The 25,028-nt window shown below is 37.2% G+C and overlaps 1 protein-coding gene across 2 annotated transcripts in view; it reads right to left on the minus strand.

The window, feature by feature from the left end:
• Positions 1-10,544, minus strand: part of LOC102233463 (phosphofurin acidic cluster sorting protein 2-like) — a 52,707-nt gene extending 42,163 nt beyond the window's left edge. The window contains exon 1 of one of the 2 annotated variants that reach the window (XM_014469734.2): positions 10,204-10,544. In XM_014469734.2, coding sequence (XP_014325220.1) covers positions 10,204-10,412 — 209 coding nt within the window. In that variant the 5' untranslated portion in view covers positions 10,413-10,544. The remainder of the gene's footprint in view (positions 1-10,203) is intronic. The other variant, XM_023327462.1, reaches the window with a different exon arrangement.
• Between the last annotated feature and the right edge of the window lie 14,484 nt (positions 10,545-25,028).

A 25,028-nucleotide genomic window follows, 5' to 3' on the forward strand; every position in this document is an offset into this window, starting at 1 on the left:
TTTAACAGTCAAACGACAAAACTCATTTGATTTGATGTTAATCTGAGTCAGACACAAAGAGGTTTTTTCTCTCAAACAAAAATAACACAAAACAAACAAAGATCTGTGGTTTTCTTTTGGTTGGGTCTACACTGAAACCATTTCTGGCATTTAGGCTGAAATATCAACTGAGTTTTATTATTTATATTTCATGTTGACATTTGGTGCCTGACTGTTCTTTAACTCCAAAACTATTCACTGCTATGTAGAGAAGCTCTTTCAGAAAGAAAAATGGCCATGGAGACCTGAGGCTAGAGTCTCTTAAAAATGCCTTAATTAAGCCATAGTACTTCATAAGACTTATTCCTTCAGGACAAAATTTACTCAGTGAAAAGAATCACTTCTTCACATTACTCAATAACAATGATAAAACAGTTGCTGCATATAATCCTCCTGTATCATCAGTGTCATTTGGAATGAACAATAGCAGCCTGAACCAGCCTGCTGAGTACGCGCTCCAGTTCACCTCCCCAGGCCCGACATTTCCAAATGACTAATGGACTGAAGGTATAAAGCCTCCAAGTTCTCCAGAGATTCTAGCTTTTCTCTGAATCCATGCAGAAAAAAAAAAGTTCAACCTTAGCAAACCAGCCCCCAATATCTCCAATGGTGTCAGCTAAATCCGGTGGATTTCATTATCATTTGACTAAGTCTTAGGTTTTAATCTATGAAGCAAATATCCCATTGTTTTATTATTTTAAAACACAGAAGAGGGGGTGGTTGAATGCAGTAGCAAGGCGCTGCAGAGATGAAACAGGGCTCCAGACAGTTCAGAGAACTTAATCTGTGATTAGACAAAGTGGGGAGGGCATCAAGCTTAAAGCTATTTAAAAAAGTGACCCCTCTAAAGGCTGTTATGTCCCAAACTAAACAGACAAATCCCAGAGTGTGCTGGAGTCCCCCCCCCCCCCCCCCCCCCCCGCACCGTTTGACAATAAATCTGACTAATCTTTTATTGTTTTAGATTCGCTAGGAAAACCAAAATAATTTTTATTTGCCAAAAGCCAGAAGATAATTTTTTTCACAGGTTATTTGTGGGTTATTTGTGTGCAGCATTTAGCACAGGGAATGGGCAGAAAGAAAAGGGGGAAGACATGCAGCAAAGATTCCAGTCCTGGGAATCTTTGAGTGCCTTTGTATCTGGTATCTTCAGTAATGTTACTAGAATTGTCTTAAAATTCTGAATATCATAATACTGTCTGTATAATTGAAATCATAGGGAGCACTTCAGAAAGTAGAATAAGCATGACTGCAGCTATCTCAAATATGACAACAGATGAGTAAATACAGCAACGCATTATTAGATTGTTGTACAAGATCTCTGTCACTGTGATAAATGACAAAGATCTTATCTTATTTTACCTAGAAAAATCAAGAAGAAACACATTTCCCATTGTTTTTATTCCCCCGTGTCAGAAGACGGGGCATTTGTCTCACTCGCTTGTTCAGAAATTCAGATCTCCTTTTAACTAGGACCCCAGGATCCGCCCACATGTAAATCTGGCCCTTCTTTCCCCCATTCAGAGGTCCAAGCCGGGGGAGGAAGAGAGGACAAACACATCTTCCCCTGTGTGGAATTAAACATCCACATTCAAGGCATGAAAAAGCTCTGAGCCAGGTCAGCAAAACTTTTCAACAGTTCTGGCAACCCTTTCCTGAGAGTTTGTTCTTGGCTGACAAACAGTAAAAAGACGACAAAACCTGAAGTGGCTCGCTCTTCGGCTGCACAGCCGGATCTCGAGTTCCCAGGAATGCAAAATGTTTCCCAAGGAAATTCCTGCTTCTTCAGGAAAGCAGGGAAGGAAACCAAGAGATTTTTGACACATTTCAGGGAGTGGGAGTAGGCGAGAAGAAGGGGGTTTGAATTTCGATTGGTCGATTATTCGCTTGTGTGTGAACAGCACATTAGAACAAGGAGAAAAAAGGAAGTACTAATATATGCTTAACGAAAAATTTAAATGTTAGGACAGATATTTATTTAGAATCACATTTGAGATATTTATGCATACAATTTTAAACCAATTTGTAAAATTTGTCCAATTTCTGTCTAAATTAATTTCTTTTAGATTTGTTCTATGTTATGGTACTGATAGTGATGTTAAAATGCTATTATTGTAATTATACTGTTGATAAACATAATCTCTGAAAATATTAAGAAGAATTTTTTTAGGGTGAGAGCTTGTTTATTAGTAGCAGTTTCCATTAGGCCTTCAGGGAAGAGCTTGTTGTTTTTACAGTTTTCAGTGAAAAGATGAATAAAGAATCTGTCACCTACTGCAAACACCCTGTTCTATTTCATCAGCTCCATGGGAGCCTGCAGGCATCGTCTGCAACTCTGTGTCAGCTCTAAGTTTGCATCACACACCACATCAGCAACACATACACTCCAGACTCTACATCAATTCAAGCATCAAAAGCAGAGGTTTTTTTCCCCCCTTCTGTAGAAAAGTCTGGGGCAAATAGATTTTTATTGTTAATTTATAGTCTTGTAAACATTTCAAATAAATTTGCAACATTTTTAAGAGCACGGTGTCCTTTAGATAACGAAGTAATTTTTAAAATATATTTGCTATAAACTTTAATAGAGAATGAACTAAAAGTCCCACAACTGACTTTATGCAGTTTTTCTTTTCCTCTGATGGATATTTATCTCCACGAGTAAGTCATTCAAACGTCAGACGAGTTTTCTCCACCTTCCCCTAATAACTTCTCATCACCTTTAGGTTGTTTGTGTACCAACGAGGCATTGGCTGGTTTCTACTAATAAAGTTTACCAAGGTTGTAAAACGTTTCAAGCACACTAAAGATTTGTGCTGTAATGTTCCTCCACTAAAAAGAATTTTCATGAGATAACTTAAAAAGTGGTAGAGACCAGAGGTTGCTGGGTTTTTTTTTAATTAGAACATAGGTTAAAGCAGAACTGCTTCACCTGTTGCTGTGCACACAAAGCTAGTTTTTACATCTGTGTTACAGAACTGACTAAATTCTTTTCAAATAGGGTATTTTCTTTTTGCTTGAGTCCATGTATTAACCTCAGAATATCCATCCTTCTGTCGTATAACATTAATAATAATTATGTTAAACCATATTAGTAGCCTAATTTTTTTAGCTTTCTCTGTTTAACAAAAATAAATATGTTCAATTTTGGTGAAAATACCATGCAACCATGTTGCCTTTTAGCTGAACAGGATCATGTGGTGAGACTCTAATACAAGCACATACTAAGAACCAATAGTAGAAAATTTAGAGCAAACAAGTGGAACTTTTAGTTATGGTAACAACATAAATTCAAGATTATTAGATTTATTTATTTGCCTGACAGAAGAAGTTATCTTTTTAATCTGTTAGAGAATATTTTTAAGAAGCTAAGCTAATATTTAGCACACATAAGGAATAGAGTAGAATGTCATACTAAAATATTTATCTATTTAAATAGATTTTATAAGTCTTTAAAGTCAATTTGCCATAAACAAGTCAGAATGCTAGCGTCCAGAGTAATCAGAATCAGCTTTATCGACCAAGCTTATGTGCACAAACAAGGGACAAATATATAAATTTTTGTCAAAATTTATAAAATATTTTCAAAATATTTTATTTAGTCAAATATTTTGTGGGTTTTACTCCTGCTGGTAGTGTTTTAGGTGTTAAAAATGGAGCAACGAAAAGACGAGAAACATGGAGGACTGATGGTGCAATGTCATTGTCCTGAAGGGCACTGGAGGTGGCTGACAAGGACTTCTTTATGATTCCACAAGAAAACAGCGGATTAAGTAGACAGCATCTGTGTGTCCAGCATCAGATTACTAGCTTCTCTTTTCCTGTTATGAAATCAGATTACTGCAGCTCTGATGCTAAGACAAACAATATCCATGCCTTGAGATGAATGTGTTGTTGAGCGAGTGAAAGGGCAAATTTGCCTAACATAATTTTATGGTCTAATTTTATGTAATCTTACACCAACATTTAATCTTTGGTCCAATAATAAACATAAAGGGAATTTTCAAAACACAAATAAAGGGGATTAACGGCACAGATGATAAAGGAGGTGGCATACAAATAGTCAAATCTGTGTTGACTACATACAGTATATGTAATAATGCCCCACTGATGGCTGCCTGGTAAGTGACCTAGAACAAAAACATCATGTTGCTTCAGTCCAGTTCTGACTTTTTGTTGCTGTTTGTCCATTTCACTTAAATACAAATGCAGCACAGATCAGATTTGGGGCAAGTGAAAGAAATCAAAATAAAACTGTCAGCAAGAAGAAAAAGATGAGGCTGAAACTCAGACAGGCAGAACAAAGCAAGCTCTGCTTACTAGAAATAAAGCTCAAACCAAGGAAGACAGATCCAGGTTGTACCTTTAAATCATCTGCACCTCTCAGAATCCAGACTGCAAAAATACCATGGTGTGTTTAAGGGTGATCTAGTCAGCTTGGAAGTCAGCGTTAATCTCAAATCGGGCATACTCTCTAACATGCAGTCAATTAAAAGACAAAATACACAGATGACTAAACAACTGCCATGGCACACCAGAAAGTCTAGCTTTTTGTGTTGTTTCTTTTTTCCTCCATTACAAATAGTCCATAAACAATCGCCATTGCTTCTTAGCCAACTGTGTTTGTTAATGAGTAAAATCTGTGCGTGGTGTGTCGTCTTTGTTGTGTGGCTGTACAAGAAAAGGTGTGGGACCAAACCTTATGTCTATCATCTATGTGTGGGGTCTCTCTGGTTTTGGAAATCAACTGGCAATTTAATTTTTTTGCCATGTGAAGCAGGTATTAATGATCTACAACAGGATATTATTTTTATGACTGCAAGCACTGGGGAAGGAGAAGCCAAAAGTCTGTACCTGAACTATTTGTACCAAATAAAAATCCCATCTGAAAAAATGTTTAACAATCTACATTGACAATAGAGCTCTCTGCAGAGATGCAATATACAAAGCAGTTTTTCTCCTCGAAAACACAATTGTTTCACTTCTTTGAAAGGCTTAGACTTGGGAGTCAAATTCTTTCTTTTTAATCACTTTCTCACTTGAAAACCATTTCAGTGAAGTCACTTGTGTATACATTAACACACAAATAGGATTTAACCTTTATATGGAAACTCAATAATCTTATAAATCTCACCCCACATCTCTCTTGATGTCTTTAATTAGTCAGCAGCTTGACTACAGCACTAGTCAGCTCAAAACTAAGGGGAAAATATGGGTATGTGTGTTGGTCCTTTATGTTTTTTGTCAACGCCCCCTCAAAAGGTTTTGTGTTAAAATCAGAGGACAAAGAAAAACATGAATTCCTCCAAAGAGAAATAAGCAACAAAACCAACACCACATGGCATTTATAAGATTGGGGGTGGCAGTCTGGCAGCCATGGGAGTGCTGGAATCAAAACAATTCAAGTCCAACTGTTCCAACAGGCAGCCTGTTCAGGACAAGGCTTTAACAACTCTAATCTAGCAGACAGAAGCCTCTCAAATATCAGCACAGTTGGATAAAAAGACTGAGAAGCTCCAAATGAGATCCTTTTTTGAAGTTTGGCATTTCAGATTTTTTTTAAGGTTTTGCTTAAGAAAAATGTTTTGATGGAGCATTTGGTCACTAGAGCTTTTTCGCATGAAATGTAACTGAAAATGAATTGTGAAATAAATCCAGTTTTCTATGTTGAACTTTACAGGCAAGCTTTGTTTCTTCAATGTTGGCACTAAAAAAATAATTTTAAAAAATTAAATAAAATCTCGCCACATGGGCTTCCACAATGCTGAAAACATCTTCACTTTAAAACATGTGATATTGTGGAATTTGTTCATTCAATTACATAGTGAATGTAGATGAGTGTGTGCTGAAGATTTAGCTACCGTACATATTATTCTTCAAAATAATGACTAAGCCTCATGTGTTTACAGTTCAGTTAGAAACTACCTGAAACCTTTTTAACCCTGTTGTGGATCAGAGATTGTTATTGTATTTTCCAGGCATATAATGCCATTGTACAGAACAGTGAGGTAACTATGTTATCTTCATATTGTATACATCAAGAATAACTTAAAGGAAATTTGACTTCACAATCTCGCGACTTGAAATTGATCTCTGTCTCTTTAAGAAGTTCTTCTTTCCGACACTCCGTCTTCAGCATGTCATTACAACAAAGTTTTTCCATCAACCATTCTTAGGAGAGTTGGACTGAGAAGTAGTTCATTTGATAAGCTCAGCAGATTCAAAGTTCCACTAGATATTTACTTACTGCTGCTAGTCTGAAGGAGCTTAGTGAGGACAGTGCAGGGTAGGAGGGCTTTGTAGGGCAGAAGCTCGACTGGAGACTGCAACTCTGAAATGTAGGTTTGTGGAAATAGGAGGTGCTTTGTATGAGCAAGTGTTTGGGTACCTTGAATGGTTGCCACGGGAGATTCAATGATTTCTCAGACATTCATGAAAGTATCAAGGCATCATTCCAGGTAAGTTTTTGGTGAGGCAATAACATGATATAAAGCTTTAAAAAAATGTCTACTTTAAATAATAAATACAATTGTTACATGGGAAAATGTGAAAAAAAATTGAATGCATTTCCAAAACTTCTGAGAAATTGTGTTAATAGTTGAGATTTTCATATTGACTTTCATTGCTGACAGCCTGACATGTTTTACACAGAAACAAGTGCCGACATGTAAGCACAAAGAATAACTTCATTCACAAACTATCAAATTGCAACAAAACATATTCAATCATATTCTGCATTATCAACAAGATGTGATGTACTACAGATAGAAATCAGCCAGTGCATTTCTAGATAAAACTTTACATGCAAATTCATGGATGTGGTTGGATGCAGCGAGGAGCTAATCTAAGTGCAAGAGCACAAACACAGAACAAGTGCACACCTCGATTTTACAAAGAGAGGCAACGGACAAAAGATGTCATAAAGTGGCCAAGTGCCAAGGGTGGGGTCAGCAGAATAACTGTCAGAATAATCACAAACTTGTGCTAGAAGACTCCGTGAAAGTAGAGCAGTGCTTTTAATAAAGTTGCTAGGTTTTAGACAGTAAAGCCAGCTGGTAATTACTAACTATGCACAGCTGTGTGCGATCTCAGGCATATAACACTCACAAGGAAAAGAAGAAAACAAATACAAAAATAAAAAAACAGCAAATCAATAGCAGCCCCTATGCCTTCATTTGAAACCATTCCATGGGCTGGACACCCACATTCACTACAGCAGAGGAACAAACAGCTGCACAGAGAGAAATAGCCCAACCCCTGAAAGAATGCGAAGGCTAAATCCCCCAAAACAGGCCTCGGGTTGGGCTCTCTGCACAAGTGTTCATACAAACATGTCTGAGAGCATTAAATTTGCATAAGGCAGAAGTTACTTTGAAAATTAATTAAGCACAAAGCCACCAGGTCTAAAATCAAATACAATAAATATTTTAAAAGCCACATAAACAGTGTCATAAATCATCAGATTCATTAACTATTACCATTACTCCTATGCAACATACAGAAACGCAACTACATTCAGCCTTTGTCCACCAATTGAGTGGTGAGCTTTTACTGTGTGCATCAATAATAATCTATTACTGCGCTCAAACACATTTGTCTTTAATACAACTCTTTCTAAGCTGCACACAACAGAGAAAGTCATGGGGGAAGGGAGATGCGAAATCAATGTCTACCCTGTTCTATTAATGCACCATCATGCAGCCTCCTAACCTTGTGAATGCTGCTACCTGAACATGATGCTTCAGTGTTGTGGCAAACAAACACCAGCTGCTGCTATGAATGATGAGATCATCAAAAAGTGAAGCATTTAATAGCAAGAAATGTGCAATAAAACACACAGGAGCCAGGATCAGAAACTAAAACGGATGACAATAACGTTGTTGTCATCCGACTTTTAAACAAAGGAATAAATTAGAAAGCAGAACCCTCAAGTCAATACATTGTTTAGTGTAATAACTGCTGACTTTTAAATTTGAGTTATCGCATCCAAAGAAGGGACAATGCTTAAAAATTAGAGTCTAGAATGGACTTATTGGAAATGGATGATTTCACACTTTCTCATTCTTGATTTGCCATTCAGAGTAGGGCTGCATTACATTAGAACATCTTGAATTGACAATATTAGTAAATCTTGTCATGACAATCAATGCAATATGTCTTTCTTCCATCTTCTTCCTTCCCCATTTTCTACACTCTTTGCAGCCATAACTTGCGCTAAAAAATGTCTCCCTTTTTTTCAAATAAGTGGATGCAGCATAACAAAGCAACAGGTTGCAGTTGCCAAAATGCTTCAGCAATTTTAGTATATAATAAGCTAACCATGCTCATCTCAAATTTAACATGGTTTAAAATGACAACTGTAAAATAATTTTGAGTTTTCTTTAAATATTGACCCACCTCTGTTTAGCTGCAGATCTGTGCAACACTCGCTGCTGTATCACACAATGTGAGGTTTCTTCTGTTAATAAATTAATTAATCCCAATTAAAATGTGCATAAAAGTTGCTGCATTGTGAAAATAAATGATTCAACAATCTAACATGTGACGGTTAATCAGAAATGCTTTCCTTTTATCAAGTTGAATAAACTTCTATTTGAAGGCATATTGTAAGAAAAAACTAAATACATTGCTGATTGAATTTACATTTTGATGTATGCAAAAACATAAAATGTTATATAGCTATAATTAGGAATGCACCATTCAGACTTATCCTAGCTAACACCAATTGTCAGTTTTGTTTGAGGTGATTTTTTTAAAAGTCTAAACACAAATGCGCTGCCGGGTCTTTAATAGAGCTGGTAGATTTGAACAAAACAGAAAATTGAGAAATTGTAAAATTACCCCAATTAGTTCAAAATTATTATCTGATTCTTAGTGAACCGACAAACATGCATTTGGGAGCTCTTAATTTTGATGCAGACTTGCCAGGATTTCTTTATTAGATGATGAGATCCAGTTCTGATCTTTGATTCATTCGTGCATCTCTAGCTGCATCCTGTCTTGTAAAGTCAACTAGACTTAAAGTCTAGTTATGCTGTATACTGTACAGATATGCTTTAATTTAAAAAAAAAAAAAACTATGTTATGTTTGTACACATACCATCATCACATATTTCCAATTGTGGGAACATTGCTACAGTCCCACTTGAACTTGCATACCCATGCAGGAACGAAAGCAAGAGCAGACAAACACAAACATGCAAATCGATAGCAGAGGAAACGCTCCCCTTTTGCAAGCCCACTTTCAACCAACCAGAACTAGGTCAAAGCTGATTAATGTACCCACAGCCCCCCAGAGGGTTCCTGATCAGGTGGCAGCAATGCTTGTTCACTGACGATCCATGCAAACGCAGGGGTATTGAATGTTTCTGCATTCAGCACCATTAAAACCAAACGGATGGGCCGTGACATTCGCATGCAGAATAACAGACAAAGCAACACACAACGCTGACCTAAAAGAGCATGCATATCTGCATAAAAACAACTAGACATAGAATAAAAAGCAAAAACATCTGTTGACTACGAACTGCCTGCCAGCTCCGGACATAGATCAGTTGGATCAGCTCTAAAAGATGAAAAGGATGCCTGCTTGGCATCCATGTCGCTGTATTTATAGACAGTTATGCTATTAGGCGGCATGCATTCTGTAAATCTGATCAAACACTCTCACATGAATACGCAGCAAGACAAAAAAAAAAATAAAATAAACTTTTACATTGTTTTTAACGTAGACGAGAAGCAGATGAAATTATTTTAACTGAACTTTTGTTAGCTCGGTATAACGGTCCCAATATAATTTCACACTGAATGTTTCCAACAACTTCGGGTTTTCTGTGACTTGTTTAGGGAATAATTTTACTTAATTTGACAGCTGGAAATTAGCACCTGACACATAACATTCAAAACAGAATAAAAACAAAACTGACATGTGTTGAAGAGTAAAAAACATCAACGCTGTTAGCTAGAAAGCTTTAGCATTAGCTCCCGTGCTAGCTAGCCTCTGTTGTGGGAATGTGAAGAAGCTCGTCTTCCCCTGCTTCACAATACGGTAAATGAGGGCGTTGTTCGTTACAATTTATATTTTATTAAGCAATGCTTTATTTATTTATTTTTTAAATATACTGATTCGTGGGACAAGTTTCTCCAACACAGCAGCGTACATGTTACCTCGGAACGCAGCTTGGAGATGATCGGTCAATCTCCCAGGTCGCAAAGAGGTTCATGGGCACGGGGATACTGCTGGATCCAGAGCCGAGAACCACAGCCCCGGCCAGCGATCCGGTCGGGGGCATCGTCGGTGCAGGTCCGCCGCTGCCGCTGCCCGGGTTCAGGAAAGCAGCCCGAACGCCTCCTCGCTCCACAGCCGCCGCCATCATCACCACCACCACCACTGCCTGGAAGCAGCTATAGTTGAGCGTCGGACGAACGCGGGAGCCGCTGATCTCCTGCCGCCGCCAGCTCCTATTCCTCCGGTCTCCCAGGTTCCCTTCACAGACTAGGGATGTTGATCGGCGGGGCGGGGCTTGTCCCCGCAGATAGGGGGCAGTGTTGGGTGGGACTTTTATTTACAATTCAGCAAGACTTGCAAACATGTGGGTGATTCTGATTCAAGGTACATTTGAATGGAAGATGAGGTGGGCCATTGGATTAACAAAAATAACTCTATTATTTTTACAATTTTGACTTTAATCTTGCAACTTAAATTCAGAATTTTGAGAATTTCTTAGAATAATTGTCTGAATTTATTTTATTACTTTATTCTCACAGTTCTGACTTTAGTCTCAGAATTCTGATCATTTTGATTGTAGCCTCAAAATTTAAGCTCTAAACTCAACATTATGATTCTGAGAATTCTCACAATTCTGATTTAAATCCCACAATTCTAATTTAAATCTTAGAATTCTGACTTTAATCTCACACTTCTGACTTTATTCTGTCTTTAATATCAGAGTTTACAATTCTGACTTTAATCTTAAATAGTTTAATCTCACAATTTAAACTCAGAATTATGAGAATTCTGACTTTAATCTCAGTTTAAACTAAAAATTCTGAAATCTGAGAAATCAGAATACTAACATTAATCTCGCAATTCTAACGTAAATTTTAGAATTCTGACATTAATCTCAAAATTCTGACATTAATCTCTGAATTTATACTAACACTTTTGAGAGAAAAAAGTCAGAATTCTGACTTAAATTTTACAATTTATTACCATAATTCTGAGAATAATTCTGATAATTATTACCATAATTATGATATTATGGTAATGATTTTGTATTACCATTCCAAAACCGTCCAAACATTATCTAAACTCAGTTTTCCATGCGGAGTTGCTGAAACAGGAAAAACAAACACACGCTCACACACATACCTAACCGCAAGTTACAGTGTTCAATTATCTTAACAGTCATGTTGGACTGTTGGACTGTGGGAGGAAGTCGGTGTGCCTGAACACCATCCATGCATGTAGAGGGAGAGCATGCAGTCTCCATGCAGAAAGATCCCAGGCTAGGACCTGAAACCAGGACATTTTTTGCTACAAATCAACAGTTTTACAAACTGTATCTCATAAACTTAAAGAGAACTCTCCTGGTAAAAGTAGAGATTGAATAAAAATAATACAAAAAACTTAACTAAATCTGGCTGCTGCTGACTGTATGAAACTAACTCCGGTCATGTGAATAGATTGATAATTATATCTTTCTGTATATTAATTGCCTTAGAATGACATTTGTTGTGAACTGGTGCTATGTACCTGAACCAAACCAAATTTCCCTATTTGGAGCAGTATAACGCTGCCCAGATTTGACAAGTTGACGTGGTGTACATTCTGAAATGGATCTGTTTGTAGTAAAGGGGAAAAGGCTTTTGTTATTTTGAAAAAACAGAAGGCAACCTGACAATCAAAATCTGGAAAAGTTTGGAAGTTTGGATTGGCAACCCTTTATTGAAAAATGTTTTAACTTAAATTACATTCTTACTCAGAATATAATTCTGATGGATGTTTTGATATGGTTCATATCAGGATAATTAATTTTTTATGCTTCTATCTTCTACATTAACTATTGGTTAGGGACCCATTTGATGGTCTTCTATATCTCTTGTGGTTCATTCAGTCAACACAGTTGTGCAAAAGTCCCAGGTTATCCTTCCTTCTGTCCTTTTCCAAGTGAACTCTCTGCCTCTCCAGGGCCTCGCCCAACCGATCCCAACAGATTGCTCAATGCTTTGACTATGCCCACCCAAGCTGATCTCTAACCGCCACAGACTCTCCTTTATAACCTGACTTTCAAGATTTTTCATCATAAATCCCATGAAGTCTATCCAGAGCCTGCTGTTTTGTGTTGCTCCACAATATGTTTCATCTCACCTTTAAGGTGTTTTCTATGTTTAAATTCTTGATTTTTTATTTACTCCAACAGTTAAAACATTGCCACCTATTTTACGAAGGTCACACATAAATTGTTATATCTACAAAATAGAGCAGTGAACTTATTCAAACTTAGTTTCTTTTTAAAAATCACCACGTTCCACTTTTTTTTATGTCTTCACATACAGTCTTGATTGTACAACACCTGAAACCTCGTGCTCAACTGGTGATGGTGTCATTATTCATATGGTGCAAATGTTAGGAAATCCAATGACAGTATCTGTGACTAAAGACTCTAGTCTAGCTGACTTGACTTAACATGCTCATGTGGGTTGGGTAACAGTGCGACAGTCTGTTTAGAGTTGGCTGAAAACAAAACGCTTACAGACTTCCACTAAACTCTTTGAAAAGTGGAAAAAAGCAACAAGTTGTTACTAGTTTGGGAAAACCCACAAATATGACAAATACAGTGAATAAGCCTCCTTTTCTTTTCTATTGTCTTTTAAAATCTGGGTTTACGCATGATGCATTTGCAACACTGTAGCCAGAAGCAAACCTGGAGTCAAAAAAACAAGAAACTGAATTCACTATGTCACTTGGCAGATTAACAGTGATAATGACCTATCTCAATAGGATATAGTGTATAGAGGGAAAACAATTAATTCGCCAGACTTTGCAAAACTGCTGCAGTATTTTTAAATGACTTAAGAGCCAAGTTCAGTCAGACTGGATGGAGTGTGTGTGAACAGACATTTTCAAGTCTTGCCAATTGGATTTAGGTTTGAACTTTCACTAGGTCATTCTAACACATATTTATCCTTTGGCAATAAAAGAAATTTGTTAAATTTATAGGAACTTTCTAGTCATACTGACCTCTCAAAGTGCTTTACACTAGAGCCATGTTCAGATACTCACATTCATACAGTGATACACAGATCAGTAAGCAACCTGGGATTAAATGTTTTGCCCACACATTGACATTTGAAGGGGGAAGCTACAATCAGACCCACAACTTTCTAATTATAAGACAAATACTTTACAAATACTTTTTGGCTTAAATATCGAGGAGCTACAGCTACCTCGATATTTAAGCCAAATCTAAGCCAGGCATGTTCAACATGAAGCCTGTGGGCCATTTACACCTCTCCAAATTTTTTTCTGTGGCCAGTGACCGCAGTTTAAGAATGCTGCAAATTTTACCTGTCATTTTTACAGAAGGTTTTCATAGAAAAATTTAAATCTTCCAAAAATTGTAAAACACATTACAGCATTTTGGTTAATCTTTAACACAAATTTTCTTTCATTTAATTTTTTTTAGGAAGCTAGATAACAAAAATCAAGTAACTTTTATTCTAAAGCAAACTTAGAATAAAATGTGGCTAAATACAGCAAGAACTTTTGAAAAAAAGAGTGCTAAAAGTGTATTCTGTTCTTGTTGATGAGAATAAAATATATTTTTCTTTAGTCAAAGAAACTTTGGACTAGAAAAAAAATATCCTTTTATGTTTCAGTTTTTTTAATGAGCAGAAAAAAACAGAAAATAAAATTGGCTGCATTTTATTTAGGGGTGTATTTTTTATTTATTACTAATTCAAAATTATGCACAATTTTACATTACAGTTTGTAACTTCAAGAAAAGGCTGAAAGGTTATGAAGCCTTTCTACAAGACTTGTATTTGTTTTTTCCTTTCAAAGAACGTTGAGATACAAATGTATTTTGGTATGTACTGCCACCCAGTGCTCGAAAGAAGTACTGCAAAATAATGTTGCGCATTCACCACAGCTGCTGCATTCTGCCGTTCCTCCAGTAGATGGCACACCATCTCTATGTTTCTGTGTGTCTGACATTAAAAGAACAATTGATTCTCTGCTGCCTCCTTCTTCCTTCTCATCACTCCCGACTGAACTTTTTTTCCTCCCACAAGTGTGAGTGGGTGGTGCACGTAGCGTGACACAACTGATGTTTCCACAGAAACAACAAGCTGACACTTTTGACATGGCTTTCACCATGAGATTGTCATGTACCTCCGGATGCATGCTCTGTGGCATGCGTCTTCCAATCTTGATTTCAAGCGAACAAAGATCAGGAGGAGAAACAGGGCTGCGAGTGCTGATATTTCAGAAAGACCGCAGGGCATTCCTGGCATCAGAGCTGGCGAGCAGAACTTGACACTGGCAGAAGAGCGATTGCTGAAATGCATCTCTCTCAGCACAGCCTCTGTTAGGGAGCAACATCTTATTCTTTCACTGAAACCTTTTCATGATTCCAGAGCAAGACAATGCAAATGTGGCTTCCAAGCATACATCTATTTTTAGGTGTGAGCTATTGTTTTAGGTGTGGGGTTTTGTTTGCATGCCACCCCCACACATTGAAATGGGATTTTTCTTTTAATGAAGAAGTCTTTGAGGACAAACAACTTCTTTTCAATCACAGCACAGACTGAACTCCCATATTCTGGTTTAAATGTTGAAATAAAATCCTTTGAGAAAACTTGGTAGAGAGAATGTTTTGAACTGTAGGAAAATAAGAGAAACCTTCAAGACTGCTCTTTGAGAATTCCTTTTTTCTAACCCCTAAATAAAGAGAAAAGAAGCATCATCTCTGTTGGAATCTTACAACAGTTTGGGAACACACGCAGCAGTTGTTTCTAGCTAAAAAAAATTAATAATAGATTTTAAAAAATACCACCTCCACACTCTTTGGCACGCCTGGTAAAGATGCTGTAAAAAATTCTATAAAAAAAGTAAAGAATAGCTGATTGGGACCCGGCCTAAATACTTAGAAAACCAAACCTTGAATTGAAAGCATTATTACTTATTTATTACAAAATCACAGATGCCATACTTATTGGTGTCCTTAGCAGACTCTATAAAATAAGTGTAATGCCTTGTACAAAAATATAAAGTAACGTGAAATAGAGTAGAATAGAATCCGTTATTGTCCCACAGTAGGGACATTCAGGTATCACAGCAATTTAAGATAAGCAGGAGCATACAGAGTCACACAAAGGTAGTACAGTAGATTTTATTGTTAGGAGCAGTGATGGTTACAATGGTCAACAGATGCTGGGAAGAAGGATCTGCGACAATGTTTCTTTGTACATCTAAGATGCACAAAGAAGGTCTGTCACTGAAGAAGGTCTGTAGCACAATAACAGCTTCATACATGGGCAAGAAGATATTATCTATTAGTGGTGCTGTTTTAGCTACAGTCTAGATATGAAAAACGATACCAGAGTTTCAAAATCATCTGCATTGTAAATTATAACTTTGCCTCCTGCTACCTTCATAAAGAAAATAAGGACTACCTAGAGATATCAAACAGAAACATATCTCTCTCTCTCCCTTGTTGACTTCATTGATGTTTGAAAGCAGAAAGGAATTGAAGTTTTATCTTCACAACTTAATTGTTTAGATTATCTGTGAAGCTACACTGAGAAAAAAAAAAGTAGGGTTTGCGTCAGAGTCTATCAAGGCCAAGTCATTTACCACGACTATAGAGGAGGTTTCATTCATCAAGGAAACAGCGCACAGTGATTTAGCTCATTTCCCACACACAATCCTTCTGCCACCCCAGCTCTCAGTGCTCAGCTATTGGTCTCCAGTGAGCAGCCAGGCCCAATTTAAAGATCCAGTCTATTTTTAATCTGCTGGAGAGATTGCCACATGCCCTGATACAAAAGAACAGATCAATCTAAAGCACACATCGTTCCCTCGTAAAGCATGCCTTGCGCCTCTCACTCCTAATCACACCTCAAAAAGCTAAGGGGCTGCAGATAAGCCGCTGATCTAATTAAGGTTGTGCGAGCCCGACACATTAAGGATATTATTTCTCATGGATTATATCCTTAGACAAGACGCCATCAATGCACAGTTTCGTGAATTATGATTCATCACAGGTATTATGATTTATTTTTTGCTTGGCTTAGATTGTGATGCTGATTTAGTGTGAGCAACATTTTATCAGAGAGGTGAAACATAAGACGTCTGTAATCATAGATCTTATTAAATCTGGATAGCTGCATGAGAAGACACAACACAGCCCACTTAGTTATCTTTGTTTCAGTGAAATTATAACATTGCTGTAGGGAAACAAAGCTCAGTGTATTTCTCTATGAGTAATCCTGACAGTCTGGATTACTGACCAGATACAGTTTCTAAAAAAAAGGTCTGTTTTCTGAACTGGCTGTGTGTGTGTGTCAGACTATGTGTGTGTGTTTTTTGTAGTCTTTAAATAATCTCCTAAACAATTTACACTAAATAAATCATTATGTAGTATAAAGAAAATCCAATTTTATTATCTTGAAGTGGGCAAATATATATTCCAAAGATTTATTTAGTATTTTCTAGTTGTAGCAGTTGCAAAAGAACCCAAAACAACAAAAAAATGCAAGCCTGAACACAAAAGCTAACCTAAATTTATTCCAAAGAGATCTTCAAGACATTTAGAAAAATATTCTCTGCACTAATGAAACAAGAATGGAAATTTTCAAAAGGTGTTATCTGTTGCATCTGGTTTAAAACCTGAGGAGACACTTCATAAAAAGTATGTCATGCATATGTTTATACTAGGGTGGTGCTAGTGTGAACGTCTAATTTTATCAACAGTCTGATCCACCTTAAAAAGTAAAGTATGATATTTGAAAAATTATTCAGACATTACAAATACTTACTTGATTCAAGTAGTAATGGATGCCGTTGCCAACAGGTGATTTTGTGTAAAACAGTTATCCTTTCACATGATGTTTTCAAAAACAGTGTATGTAAAAACAAACAAACAAACAAATAAATAAAAAAAAATTTCAAGCCAAAATAAAATATAAATAATATATATTGTTCTTATTTTGGGGTGAAATTATGCTACTGCAATAAAGAAACATATTTCAAGCCTTTTTGCATATCGTTACACATGAAAAGTTGTGCTGTGAATTTTGCATCTTTTTAGCATCCACTAAGAGCAGTTAGAGGTAGATTTTAGAAAATAGATTCAGATATTGAAAACCTAATTTTCAAAGTGTTATCTTTTTACTATTATTTAAGGTCAGAGGCATCTTATCTTCATCATAGATAAAATAATGAATTAACTAAAATTGATTGAACTGAGAAACCCAAGAAATGGGGATCATTTCAGGAATAGGTAGCAGTCCACTACTGAAATGAAATTGCCCTTTAGAGGTTATGATTGAAATGAGATTCTTTAACACCAGTACTTGGTTTATTATCAAAGAAGAAAGCTTTGTGGCAATGTTAAGGTTTCTAAAAAGATAAATAGTTAATAGGAAATTGCACAGACAGTGCTTTGCAGAAATATTAATACCTTTTCAGCTGTTTTGCTCCCACAACTGGTGTGCAGCAACCTCACACTTGGTTGTACTTTATTGAGCTTTTAGTTGATATTGAAAGCTTTAAACACCACACAGAGCACTGCTCAATCCCTTATCTGAAAACTGAACAAAATTTAGCACAATTTCAAAGTTACCATAACAGGCTAGCCAAGAAGAATCAGAGAAACAGCCAAGACGCCCATTGTAACTCTGGAAGAGCCACAAAGACACCCCAGCTCAGTTGGAAGAAGCTCTTTGAAGAACAAATATTAGTCCTAGCTCCACAAATATGGCTTTTATGGAAGAGTGGGAAATAGGACACTATTGTTGAAAGAAAGCTATAAGAAGTCCTGTTTAAATTTGCTAATAGCCAAGTAGAAGACACAGCAGACCTGTCAAAAAGGGTAAGATAAGACCAAAATTAAATTATTTTTTCCTTCATGAAAAACTTTTTGTGGTAAAAAAAGACACTGTACATTATCCACCATTCCCACTGTGATGCATGAAAGTGGCAGCATGATACTTTGAGGATGATTTTTTTCACCAGGGAAAGAGGAGCTGGTCAAAGTTGATGGAAAGATGAATGAAGCTAATGAAGAAAAAGCTGCAAAACAGTTGAGACTGCAGCAGACGTTCACCTTACAGAAGGACAACAACACCTAACACACAGACCAGAGGTCCACAGCTCTAATTATCAAGACCTTCTTACACATTTTAGGTACTTCCCTGTTCTAACATAAATGAAATGTACAACCTGTTACCAGCAGTGTGAAAACAGGAATACATCTAAAAGTTCCAGGAGAGCAGCTCCCAAGGATCTGAGGTTGAGATTCCTGGTTTGGATCAATGTATGTTCATAATGTCAAGAGATTTATGTGTGTTCTTGTGGCAACACAAGAAAGCTGATGTTCACACAAAGTCCATAAAAAATACTGAAATCTGTGGTTGTATTGATATTTTCACAGGGGAACATATCTGGCAAATCAACCTAGATAACAACGATATTTGCAATTTTTAAAAGTTACAAGATTCTTGAGCAGGGTAGATTCTCATTGTTTTCTTTTTCACATATTTCAAGATTTTGACAGGCATACCATTTGACAATGCTATAAAAAACAACAAGGAAATATGAAATTAGTTGATGAGGTTCTGCTAGATCATAAGGTATGTAAATCAGAAAGGACACGATGTGCCAGCTTTAACTCTCATCTCAGAGTGGCTGTACGTGAACTCTGCATTGAGCATTCATAATTCCCATCCTTTCAGCAGCATTACAGCACCAGCTCAATTGATCTGAAGAATGTACAAGCACACTCCCCTGGCACTCATTGTTTTTCCTCTATTCTAGACAATGCAGCCAGGAGAGATTAGAACAACGGTGCTATGAAATCTGTTTGCATCAATGTCTGTCAGAGAGCAGGCTAAGGAGAAACCCTCAAGGAGTCCTAAAGACCTGCAGCAGGTCTCACGGCGTGACTTGGTAGCCTCACAAAACACAACACTGGACACCTGCCAGGATTAGGAGGAAATGCTCTGCTGCCATTTAGATTATCATTTACATAGAAGCAGGATATGCACCTGCCTGCTTTCTCTCTCCCTTTTACCCTTCATGCATTCAGATGGGAACCATTGTTCAAGAGGAGTCATTTTCCATTTAGATTTCCCAAAGTAAAAAAAAAAGCACAAGGGAAAACGTCCGCCATTTTAATAAGAGCTGGTTATTTTCTCCTTTGGAATTGTACCTGGATTTCAAATACAGATCTTTCTCTCTATTAACCTCAATTTTGAAATTTTCTAAAATGGCAGCCCCGAGGTACGTCTGATTCCTGCACTCCTTTGAACTCAGCTGCAATCGGAAAACCGAAACTTCTCCATGAAATTGAAAAGGTATCTACCTATCACAGCGCTTCCCTGAAGTCAACCAAAACGTCTCGAAGCAAGTTGTGAAATGCCATATTTTGAAGGGTCGGACTGTTAGAGCGTACGGGAGCAACAACTGCCATCAGCATTCCTCAAAATGTTTATCCTGTCCATGTAAAAAGAAAGTGCAACAAGACTGAACCAAAATGCAATGCCTTCCAACAATATTCTTAACCCTTAAGCTTTTCCACCTTTTGGCATGCTATATAGAGAAACAACAATGCATTTTGCTAGGATTTTACTATGCATATTTGTACAGTGGGAAGAAAATAATGTGTGGTTTTCAGAATGTTTTTCAAAGAAAAATCAGAAAAATGTGGCTCACATTTTGATGAATACTTTTGCAGGATACTGCATGCTAAAAACAAGCATTTTACTCTGAGATGTCGTAGGCCACGTAGCTTGGCACAGCACCTGTGTTATTGGGACGGGATCATGTTTTTTCAGTTCTATGAGGGTTTTGGGATGGCACGTAGTTTTGTTGACAGTGTATGTTGGTTGGGGGGTCTGCTGGGTGTTTGTTAGCAGCTGTGATAAAGGTTGAGTTTCAAATTTATGATTTGTTGAACAATTTTTTCATGAAGGTGACTGGGGAAGCAGGATAATGTCACATTTTCTAGCTTTTGTAGAGCAAATTTGCTAGGACAGAACAGAGCCCACAAAAAGAGTAACACCTGGTAAAAAATTTCAAAAAACTTCAAAAGCATGAATTAACTTATTTCAGAAACCACAGATTTATATTTGTGGGGATCAATCCCAGCCACATGGAGAACAAGGACTGAAAAATATCCAGAGAACAAAGGATACCAGTGAAAACTCTGACTCCCAGTATGCACATAATTAACCTGTTTTCATGACAGCTGCTAGTATCCAAAGTGAAGTACAGTCTGCTGTCAGTGTATCCTGTAATCTGATCAGAGATTCCCCAAGAAAAGATGTCAACAAAGCAGGTATTGCCTAAGAGGTATTGAAACTGCAGATTCAGTTTGACATTTATTTCTTCATTTTCACTACTTTTTTCTTGTAGTTTATTAGTTTTTCCTTATTCTTTTAAAGATTTGTTTTAGCAGTTGCAGGGAGGAGAGAGAATGGGAAGACATGGACCATTTCCCAGTTATCTTTAAAAAAAATATATATATATTTTTAGTAGTTTAGTTGAACGTTACTAGCTTGACTAAAAGGTTTAGTGAAAGTTTTATCTGATAATGTTTACATTTTGGAGAGAAGTGCTTATTCTGTATATGTACACTGTTTGAGACTGAGTGCTATTTGGCTATTTCTGATGATAGGATGATGTCCCAACTTGTTAATTTTGCTAAAAATGTCCAACTTATCAATAGTTATTCACAGCCAAACAAACCAAAAGTTGCACAACAAACCTCCTTAACTTAACACTTGCTTCTGGTTTAAACACATTTAATACGTTCAAATATTAAAAGTGTGTTGTGAAACACACAGTGAAACAGGTTGATAGTCCATCTTTTCCTTTCATTTCTCAAAAAAAAAAAACAGCAAAGGAAGATTGCTTAGTGACCTCTGGGTGTGGCGAAATTGCTTATCCAATCTTGCAAAGACTTGGGATTTGTCACGGATGGAAAGCACTTTGGAGAACAACTCTGTCACTTTCAGCCATGTTGTATTAGTGATGAAACATGTATTACTGCTGTTCATTTATTCAGCAGTAATGCATGAATTGTAGACTAGTTCATTTTGGATTGGATAATACGACAATTATAAAATGCAAATTTGTGGAATAGTGGGAAACTGTGAAAGCCAACAGATTTTATGGAGTACTCGTTTTCATTTGAGCTGTCCTGAGCAAACAGGACATTCACTGGGTGGACAGGACACAACCCTTTCAAGTGTTTTAGAAAAGCCATAGGAGTTTGGATTGGGTTAAGGAAATAGGAGACTGTTTTAAATCAGAACAAAAAAGAGGCACTACTCAGCAACCTTTGATTTGCATTAAAAGAGGGAAACGAATCAAAGCATCAGCTGTTTTGCATCAAGCTACAACAATGCAACCAGAAACGCAACTATGTATAACTGGAAGACTGATGTCAGGATGTTTTTATGTTTCATGAATTTTCTAGTGTACATGTTATGTTTTGCAAGGTAAAGAATGCTCTTGAATGGTTTGCTTTAAGCTGCCCTTCAACATGCACTCAGCTGTGACGGGAAGCAGGCAGCACAGCCTGTCAGCAATGTCAGCAAGCCTCGCCTTGACCTCCCCTCTGTCCAGAAGTTGTCACAGATTTCTCTTACTCCCCCTCTTGATGGCATGTTCGAGGCAGCACAGGAATTGGTATTTTACAGCTGAACAGGAGTAGGGAAAGGATCACCTAGCAAACACAGCCCTGAGGGCAACAATATAAAAACAGCATGACTTTATCTTGTTGGTGAGCTTTAAATGTCAGGAGCATATTCCCTGACCTCTGTCAAAACTAAATTCTGTCAAAGTGAAGCTGTGATTCAGGGCTTGACCCGTTACCTTCAGTTTTGGATTCAGGAAAAAAAACAGAAGCTTCGTATATTATAGTGGGAGTTATGCTTTTGAACATGAGCTATTCAGAGCCTGAGAGAAGACGTGGTCTTGTTTTGCAAGATGAGACATCTGCAAAATAATTTGAGTAAAACTGGCCAAAATGTCTGTGTTTATGTGCGTCTGCCTATCAAAAGCAGAGAGATGCACATAAACAAAATTTTTTCTTTCATCTTTTTCTTAACATATCATGCACTATCAATTAGTTTTTCTTCAGTGCTGAGTACTTTGGAGCAAAGGTTGCTCCAAAGTGCTTTCCATCCGTGACAAATCCCAAGTCTGGAATTGGGATTACTGGAATTAGATCCACTACAAGCCAGTGGTTAACCTACATGTAAACAGCATGAAGAATGGTTCTGTGAGGTGTTCTGTTGTGTTAAACCACAAATTCAGTTTTCAAACAAGTTTAAGACTCACTGGCTACTTTATTGCTTGATCAGAAAATCAGAGTTTGTTCAAATGGAAGAACTGAGAGCAAACCGCCATGTGTTTTGCATACGAGTAAAATCAGTCAAACTTCTCTGTCCACTAATATGTAAATATATTTAATCTTGCAGAGTGCTACTCCCTCATATGCCTGCTTATGTTGTATTATTATCACAGCTGGATAAACCAAATATCAAAGACACATTTCCTCAAATGTATTGATGCTGTGTCTTACACTGTAAAAAAAGTCAGTAAATTTACGGTACAAAACTGTAAAAAACCAACAGTTTTTGACCGTCGTATCCAAAAACATTGCATTACCGTAGAAATTACATGGAACTACCGTAAGTCGAAACTGCAAAGAAAGTCAGTAAATTTACGGTAAGAAATGGTAAAAGACCAACAGTTTTTGACCGTCGTACCCAAAAACATTGCATTACCGTAGAAATTACATGGAACTACCGTAAGTCGAAACTGCAAAGAAAGGCAGTAAATTTATGGTAAGAAATTGTAAAATGCCAGCAGTTACTGACCAGAATATTCACAGCATTATACTGCCGTAGAAAATACATGGCATTATCATAACTGAATAAACATATATCCTAAATAATTGTGACAGTCACGAATGTAGAAAATACAGAAATATAGTGTAAAAATATAAGTAATTGTAAAGTTCTTAAAAAATTGTAATATTGCCAGCAGTTAATTACCCTAAACTTAACAGTAGCAATCAGCCAAAATTACAAATTTTGCTGATGTTTAGATCTACAATGTAAAAGCGTAAACAAGACTGCAAAATAATTTTTTACAAAGAACAGAATGCTGGTGTGATATTTTGGTTTCTTTTTTAATAATGCCTTTAATACACCAAACTGAAATCTCAGCAGTAGACCAGGCATCGATCTGGCGATCCACCGATTGCAAAGCAAACTCCTACAGCCAACGCCACCATCATTTATGAGAGCATTTGATCATTAACATTAAGAGAACTGTATGTTAGCCCCTCTTGCTTGAATGAAGCTGAAGTTGGTTTCCAATTGCTGCTTCCAATTTGGGAAATGGCTAAAGGGCAATTCCACCTAATTTTTCACTGCAATCAGCATCTTTAATTTACTCTAGCTAAAAAACTACAACACCTAGACTCTTCAAATCTGGACTAGATTATTCTCAACTCATATCAGAATATTTAAAACCAAGTGTGGGATTTGTAAAACCTTTATCTGATTTGTGAAACTTCAATAAAGAACAATTCTAGTGTTATCCAAAATCATACAAGTTGTAAAGTCACCCATCATTGAAGTTTCACAAATCCCACACTTGGTTTTGAATATTGTGCTATTAGTAGAGAATAGTCTAGAGCAGGGGTCCCCAAACTTTTTCCTGCGAGGGCCACATAGCTGTTCCTTTCTCTGCTCGGGGGCCGGTCTTAGTTTTTGGAGAAAGATACCTTAGAAACTTATTGTCGGCGGGGGGGGGGGGGGGGGCTGTTCTGTCTTTGAAACTGTCGACGGGGGGGGGGGGGGGGGGGGGGGGGGGGGGTTGCTGACTACGACACATTCGCGGTCGCTTTTAGATAGATTTTTACCCAGAATGGAAATGGAAAAAACCGTGAGTGAAACGGTGACTGGGACTGACTAGTATATATTTGAGGGAAAGTTAGTTTAACATCTGCTCAAGAGCCCCCTGGTGGTTGAAGAGAAATCCACAAACCAGAAAATACAATATATGAAAAAATACACTGAATGCTCTCTGGTATGAGGAGGCGGGCCAGATCCGGCATTGCCAGACCAAATGACGCAGGCCGTAGTTTGGGGACCCCTGGTCTAGAGAGTTTTTCATTTTGTAATTGTGATAAATAGTAGGGTTTACAGTAAATGGAGACTGTTATTTGTCATGTAAACAAATAATTATCTAGTTTGCATTGCTGCTTGATCCTTCAGCATCAGCAGCAAGATTCTTTTAACTCTGTTCCTGTAGTGGTGTCCTGAACTCAACACAGTAAAGTCACTGTGCTAACTAAGGTTGCTAACTAGGGTGCTGAGAGCCCAGTAGGCCTGGTCCTTGTCAAGATGCTGCTACTGTCTTTGAAATCAAATTTCTGCTATTTTTGCACGTTCAGGAGGAGAAGGGCAACACATCACAGGTGAGTCCCTTTCACGGTTTCAACTGAAGTTAGCTAACTTTAACCAACTGACAAAGAAATGTGTAGTTTCTGAGCCATGCTGTTTATGTACATGCACTGCAGCTAGATATTTTTACTATATGGAACATTTAATCTTCACAGATGCAACACTTCCATTAATGTTTCTGTAGGAACGGCTGCATAGATTATATTTCTGGTCTACTTCAGACTACATGTGCTTAAAGTTATTGTTAATGGCAGAAGCAACTTTTTCCAAGTTTGGTTCAA

The sequence above is a fragment of the Xiphophorus maculatus genome, chromosome 22 (assembly GCF_002775205.1).
Source record: "Xiphophorus maculatus strain JP 163 A chromosome 22, X_maculatus-5.0-male, whole genome shotgun sequence".
In the NCBI taxonomy this organism is placed as follows: Eukaryota; Metazoa; Chordata; class Actinopteri; order Cyprinodontiformes; family Poeciliidae; genus Xiphophorus; species Xiphophorus maculatus.